Source organism: Microtus oregoni, unplaced genomic scaffold (genome assembly GCF_018167655.1).
Source record: "Microtus oregoni isolate MIOR12 unplaced genomic scaffold, Mior012 000024F_ref0000369, whole genome shotgun sequence".
Classification (NCBI taxonomy): domain Eukaryota; kingdom Metazoa; phylum Chordata; class Mammalia; order Rodentia; family Cricetidae; genus Microtus; species Microtus oregoni.
Genome location: NW_024543083.1, coordinates 11,074,749 through 11,082,104, shown reverse-complemented (window position 1 = coordinate 11,082,104; position 7,356 = coordinate 11,074,749). Strand labels below are relative to the sequence as shown.

The 7,356-nt window shown below is 52.8% G+C and overlaps 1 protein-coding gene across 8 annotated transcripts in view; it reads left to right on the top strand.

Moving 5' to 3' along the window:
- Window positions 1-1,911: 1,911 nt before the first annotated feature.
- Ank1 (ankyrin 1) overlaps window positions 1,912-7,356 on the top strand; it is a 178,199-nt gene continuing 172,754 nt past the window's right edge. For 3 of the 8 annotated variants that reach the window (XM_041673659.1, XM_041673653.1, XM_041673648.1), the window contains exon 1: window positions 1,921-2,469. In XM_041673659.1, the coding sequence (XP_041529593.1) occupies window positions 2,344-2,469 (126 nt within the window). In that variant the 5' untranslated portion in view covers window positions 1,921-2,343. Of the gene's footprint in view, window positions 2,470-7,356 lie in introns of all 8 variants that reach the window. The other 5 variants (XM_041673649.1, XM_041673647.1, XR_005976283.1 and 2 more) reach the window with 4 other exon arrangements.

The window sequence follows — 7,356 nt, the reverse complement described above, 5'->3', positions numbered from 1 at the left end:
ACTAAAGGTGGTTTAGACAGGTTTGGACAGACACCAGTTTAGTCCTCTCTGTGTCTTACTGCTGCTGTTTGAAATCATGTTCCTTACCCCAGCACACAGCTGACTTGGTTTTAACTGCCAGTCCCCGAGCTTCCGGGAATGTGTGGAACTGGCCATGGTGCTGAAGATGCAAAGACGAACTAAAAAGCCCTGGGCCTCTCTTTCTGGAGTTTAAAAATTCAGTCGGGAGGCATGCGTCAACCCACCTGACCACACTAAAGTAAAAGAATCCCATGCCAGGTGTAGCGAGAGCGCACCTGCAGTGTGTTACAGTGGAAAGCCGTCTCTCTGGGGGCTTCGGAGCTCTGCTGAGCCGAGGGGAGGGAAGAAGGGGGAATAGGGACAGAGCAGTCTGGACTAGGGCAGCAGGGATGTAGGTCCTGTGGTAAAAAGCATCCGCACCTTTAGGTGACACATGAGCACCGAAAAGTCCTAGAGTGAGAAACTGGGGGACAGGATGGGGCTGGTCATTCAGGTCCTTGTAGGTAATAGATCAGATTTTGATTTTCATTTTGGAACAAAAGCGATGTTTGGAGGGAACTAACAATTTTATCTGTTTGAAAATATCCTGACTACAGAGAAGAGACTTGTGGTGAGAGGGATACAAAAGACATGGGGCCTGCGGCTCCAGAGGGTACTGTTCCGGGCAGGCCGGTTACAGCCAAGGGAAGCTCTCCAGTGCAGTGACCAAAGAGGGACCCGTGGTGGCAAGGGACTGTGTCTCATTTTAATCTGGACAAGAATAGACTGGATTCTTAAGACTCAGCAGAAAAATGTAAAATCTCATCAATAATATATCAACTTCATGGGTTGAAATGATGGTTTGGGGGTATATAGGCTTAAAAATACATTTTAAGTCAGCTTTCCAGTTTCTTTACATTGAAGATAATGTAGGACAATTGAAGTTGCCTATGTGATTGGTGTTTGCGGAAAGAGACAGCAGTTAGAGCCGTGAAAACCCTAGGCTCGGCCAGCAACTTGCTTCCTGTCAAGTGCCCAGAGGGGAAGACAGAAATGGAAGTCACTGAGCGAGATGTGTTTGTGGGATAAGGGGCAGCACGGTACCCATCGCTACTCCTTCCCCCTGCTCTCCAGGGCTACTTTAAACCTCTACACAGACTGGGTTGGGGGTTGGGGCAGGAGGAAGCAGGCTGTTTCATAATAACTTCTCCAAGTCTCAAACACTGGTGTTCAAAACTCTGTCCTCAACATCCCGCGGGACAGGGAGGAAGTAGGTTGGGAGCCGCAACGTTCATAGGTCTGGGCCTCAGTTTCCCCGTCTGTCACATGACTGAGTAGTGAAATGAGTGTAAGCCACTTCCCCCTCCCACAGTCTGCGATGGTATCTGCGTGACCCCAACTGGTAAGATTATAGCTGAACACGGGTCTCAACCACAGTGCCTTCGGAGGGTGGGGAGAGACCTGCTAAAGCAAGGTGGGCGGTCCCTGGTGAGGAGACCCAGTTTCGCTCCAGTCTAAACAGAGCGAAAAGAAAAAGAATCACTTAACGCCAGACACATTTTCTACCTATAGTTGGTAAATATGCGAACGAAAGGCCCTCTTGGTTTGACACGGGCAAACCAGGTTCTCATGCAGGATCCGCGGCCCTTTCCGGAGGGCGCCCCTGGCCCGGCTCGGTGCTAGCGGAGTCCGTGCCGCAGCGGCGCCCAGGTCCCACGCTCCGCAGCCTGGCCCGGTGATGCTGGCGTTTCCGCCGGCGTCAGGCACGCGGGTCCGCAGGGTCGCCCGGTTCGGGCTTGGGCTGAGCGCTCCCGCTTTGTTCCAGTCGCCCAAAGGCGAGCCCCCTACCGTATCCCTTCCCGTGCCCCGGGGCCTCGCTACAGTGGGGATCCGGCGCTCGCAGCGCCCTGCGCCCAGTCTGGTGGGGTGGCCTCGCCGATCTGCCCCCGCGCCTCCCGCGAGCCCGCGAGTCCGCCCTCCGCGGCCCGCGCCGCAGTACGAGCCTCCTCCCCTCCCGCCCCCCGCGCCGCCGCCGCCGCAGGAGAGGGGGGGCCCGGGCGCGGCGAGGGCGCGCGGCGAGCCCAGAGCCGGTGCGGGGCGCGGGCGAGCAGGCTCCGGCCGCGGCGGGAGGCGCCACCCCGGGGCTCGGGTAGCCGCGCACCGGCCTCTCCTCGCCCTCCGTGCCCCGCACCCGGTCCCCGGGCGCCGCAGCCTTGGCCGCCGCGGGCGAGCGGCTAGCGCTCTGCGCAGCCGAAGGAGCCGGCTCTTCCCCGAGGGTGTCGCCGCCGGCGGATCGCAGAGTGAGCGGGCCCGGGAGGCGGGGACCGAGCGCCGCGACCCGCCATGGCTCAGGCGGCCAAACAGCTGAAGAAAATCAAAGACATCGAGGCGCAGGCCCTCCAGGAGCAGAAGGAGAAGGAGGAATCCAACAGGAAGCGGCGGAACCGCTCCCGTGACCGCAAGAAGAAGGTAAGGGGGCGGCGGCGACGGCCCCGCACCGAGGCGCCTGGAGTAGCTGCGGGAAGGCGCTCGATCGGCCGCTCTGGGGCTGACCCTCCCGGAGCGCCATGGGGGTGGCGGGCAGGGCACGCGGCTGGTGGCCCGGCGGCTGGGGCGCGCTGGCCCGGAGAGTCCCTTCAGCACCTTGAACAGAGGCCGGCAGGCCCGCGCGCTTGGGAGGAACTTTTGCCGCCTCTAGGGTGGCGGAGCCGGCAAGGGGCTGCACCGCGGCGTTTTCGTGCTGGCTGCCTGGCTTTCTTGGGGAGCTGCTTTGGGTGATCGCGACAGGCGCTCCAGAGGTGGCACTGCCCGCTCCTGCTCAGGTGACCAGTTAGTTCTCCTGCGCCGCACGGAAAGAGCATCCTCCCCAGATCTCTTAGGACGACCGGGGCGACTGCCCTTCCTGACCCTGTGGGTCCGCGGGAGAATCTAGAAGACGCCACTCAGTCTTGGGCATTTGGCAACATTTTATGTTAAGGTCATTCCAGAGGAGTAGCTGGTGACAGGGAGGAGGAAATTCCCTTAGAAGCCTCTCTGGGGTTGTCCAATCCGACCCAAGGCCTGGTCGGAGAAGGGCACTTCCATGGGTCAGAATCGGGGAATCTTTCATGGGACAGGGGTCTATGCTGAAACCCCAGGGATCCAGACCCCTGAAAGCAACTGTTGCTATCTGCGGTCCTTGCTTTCTGACCAGTGCATGCTAAGGGCCACCTTCGACTAGACCCACTGTCTAACTACCAACATCTGGAGGTCCACAGCAACCCAGCAGCTGCCTCTACCACCGGCTAGAGCTGCAGAAATGCCCAGGTTAGGAGAGCACGGATGGAATTCTGGGAGTCCGAGGTAGGGCTAGACCCTCGCTTCAGAGAGCCATTTTAACCTGGAGAAGTTGGTGTGGGACTACAGGAATGTCCCCTGGCCCGAGAATGGGGTTCCTGGGGCTTCCCCACAGAGGCATTGCCCTTGCTTGAGAAAGACTTCCTCCCTGAAATCGTCTCATTCTGAGAAGAAAAGTGGAAGCTGCAGTTGACAGCAGTGTAGGGAACAGTCTACCTTGCAGTAGGTGGCAGGACAGATATTGGCTCTTTTCCTGAAGACACTGGGTGAGCTGAGATGTTCACTGATTTTAACCTAAAGAATCACCATACCCCTGAAAAATACAAGTGTCTCCCCCACTCCTACCCCTCTTTCCCCATACCGATATTGGCACCTTGCATGTAAATAGTAATTTCACCACAACACACTCCTTAAGCAAGAGTGGAAGAGGTCTTTCCAAAACAATAGTGAATCCGCTTGGTCTGATGACACTTAGAAGCAGAATCCTATCAGGTCCCTGTTAGGGTCTCAGATGCCAGTCCTGTAAGTTAGCAGGGAAGTGTACTTCAGAGTGCCTGGGGTTCACCCACTTTCTTGGCGATGGTGTCAACCTTCTGTATTTCCATTCTTGTTCTCGATCTTGGGGCAAAGCAATCATCTCCAAAACTCACTCCTTGTTTTTAACCCCCGTTCTTGCCTTGAGCTTCCTCTTTCATGCTACAGATACTAGGGTTAACACTGACTAACACACAAAACGAAACTCTCCCCCCCCTTGATTTCATTTTTTTTATCATCTACGAAATCTCTTTGACTGCATGCCTTGCACCCATGTAAACACAGCAATTCCGATATTCACTTTACTTCTTGGATCTTAATCTTTTGCATTCTTGGAAAACTTCATTCCGCATGTTAGTGCTAGATGACAATAGGTTGCCTTCTTTCTGAATTGCGTTGTTTTGACTTACTAACTGGTCACAGCATACTGCGTCAGTAGGTGTTCTGAAATCTTCCATACGGATTTTCATGGTTTTCTGCAGGATCCCAAGAGCTGTGATTGGCACAACATCTAGGAAGTTTTTATTCGAACTGATAGAGATGATGTGAACTCCCAGGACACATTCTTTATTGGGGGATGCGTTGTGAGGGTAGGCAGGGCTACTTTCTTTGTATTTCTAGTGATTGTGAGTTCTATAAAACATTGAGATGGTCTGGACGGTCAGAGAAGGCAATGCAGCTAAAACCTACCGTAAACCATGAAACTACAGGGAGGAGGGAGACCCCAGAAGAAAAAGCGAGGAACAAAAGGCAATCTGGGAAGGGTTATTTATTTATTTGTTTGTTTTCATTTATTTTGCAAAGGATGCTGGGTATCAAATCTGGGGCCTTTTCATGCTAAGCAGGTGCTCTACCCAAGCCCCCCAAAAAGGATAATTTTGAGAATGTTCCTCCTGGGTCTATGTGAAGCAGGTTTATATAAGGTGAGGTCTAAATCCAATGTTTACTGGAGAAGCAATGTTTTAAGATATAGCATATTAAAGTCAAACAATGGAGGACTATCGATGATTTTACAGATGACCCAAGGCTCTGGAGCCATCTCCCTTGAGTGTAGAAAAAGAACTTCCTACATACAAATGGATACATTACTACGGAGACAGGGCAATTTATGGCAGTGGGAACCTGAGCCAAGGACACGCTGCATTTACTAGAAGGAAAGGTGTCTATCTCACAGGTAACTGCTTAACTGGGGCTGACTGAGCAGAGCCACAGCCCTCTCATTTGTAGGAATAATCGCGGTTGTAACCTGAATGGTGGCTGCTGCCTTTGCAGTTATGATAATGTGTGGGAAGGTGCTTACTAAGGGGGCTGTGCGTCAGGGATGGGAGTTGATGTGCCGCACTGACTGACACACATAGAGAACTCAGCTCCGGGACTGGAATGCAACCTGGGAGCTCTGAAGGTGCTCCATTCAGTTTTCTAGTGAAGGAGCAACGTCCTCATCAAGCCCTTGCTGTGCCTCGCTGCGGCTTGTTTTATTTTACTGTTTAAAGAGCCAAACACAGCCATCCTGACATTTCCTGCTAGGTTCCCTTGCTTCTGAAGGCTAGAGTGGAAAGGAATAGATGGTGCGGCCTCTGGAAAGGCATTTGCATTTAAAAGGAGAGTCTTCTAGGGCTGAGGCAGCTGTGAGAATGAGAATCTGTGCCTTTGGTGTTCATCCAGAGATGGCAGCGAGGAGGAAAAAGAGATTGTGGAGGCTGGAGAGAAAGCTAGGCAGAGGACTGAGGAGGGGCAGAATTCAAGGAAGCAGCAGTGGGTGGCTGATGGCAGACAGAGCCTCTTTCAGGAGTTCCAAGCCTGTGAGTACTCTGGGGTAGCGTTAATGGGGCTCTCTCCGCGGCCTTCATTCTGTACACCGTCTTCATGTCGGATGCTGATGCACAGCAAGCTTTGGCCATGTTCTGTGTGTGACTAGGTGCTCACTGCCTAGCTCAGTCCTTCACACGCAAGGGGCGTGCAATGGATGTTTGTAGAATTAATGGTTTGATGAGTGAATTACGTTTGTTTTGGCTGGCCCAGGCATTGTCTTGGCTGCGGCATGTGTTCAGGTGCAAACTACACTCTTTGGCTATCTTTGGGGGAGATTGGAAGGGAGCCTGATGCATCTTTTCCAAGTCATTTGCATTGCAATAGCAACCTCAGCCAGGCAGGGGGACTAGGTGGTCTTTGGGTGTAGCATTCTGCTGATGAGCATGTCGCTAGTCCTTGCAGGGTGTCTGCTGTGCTACATATCAAGTGGTTTGAGCTGTTTGGAACAACAGTTTCTTAACAGGGCCTCAAGGAGCCAAAGCCTTGTGAATACACAGTGGAAAGGTGTAGGCAGGAAAAAAAGAAAACTCCTGCCCTGGCTGCAGGCACAGAAGAGCTCTTGGCTCTCCTCCTTTGCCCAGCTTCTGGGCAGTGGAGATGGTGGAGAGTGCACCTGCTTAACTGTGGGGGAGTTGGTGGGATAGAGCGGGGCAGGGTTGGGGACTGCAAGTTAGGCAGGGGACTCGTACTGGCAAAGAGCTACAAGTTAAAACCTCGGTTATCTCCCAATGGGTTTATAAACTCAACCTAAGAGCTAAGTTGTAGGCTTCAGATAATGGTGTTCCTTATGTCTTCAAACCTTGGCCCTGTGGCTAGGCCAGTTTGCTGGCAAATGTTGTAGGGTGAGGTGATATTTGTGTGTGCACTCCTCACTCTGTTTTTGAATCGCCTAACTTTTGTACTGCATGTGGATTGTCAGAAGCAACCATTTATTAATAATTGCAAGACTTTAAAACATAGTACCACTTTGATAACCCTGTTTTGACACTTGATTGTAGTACATGAAGAACCTCAAAAATAGGAAGCAGTCCCTTTAGCTCTGGCTGTGGCTGAAGGCAGGGTTTTTCCAGCTTGTTTCTTGTCCAAGGCCAGCCTAGCTCTTCCTTTCCCGGTGCATGGTATCTTCCACTTCCCAGTCATAAGCTAGAGCACCCTGGATACAGAAGCGCAATGCCTGGTGTACCCAGCACTCTGCAGTCTGCTCTTCACAGCTGCCCCACAGAGCAGATGAGGCGGAAGCTGATACTCGGCCTAGACCGTGGACCTCCTTAGGAAGTGGCACAGGTTGTGCCTTGCCCCCAAGCCTCTGTTTTCCTCATCCCGGCAAAGGCTGCTCATTTACCAGTTTTGCTTTGGTCTTCTCAATATGACAAGACGTCAAATTTAAATTCTTCTGTTTTAGCCGACAGGTGAGGGCTGTGCTCATAAGAGGCTGTGGTAACATGGGTTGTACAAGATGGCTACTGCGCTTTGTATCGGAAATGTTCCCAAGGTTCACGTTCAGGCCAGGTGCTTCACTTAGTTAATGGGACATTTTGGAGGTGGACCCTATTGGGAAGTCATCGAGTCACTGAAAAAATGTGGCTTAGAAGTGCATTGTGGAAACTTGACTTCTGCTCTCTCTTGTGCCCCAGTGGTAGAGTGAGTGGTTTGGCTTTACCAAGCTTTCCCCAC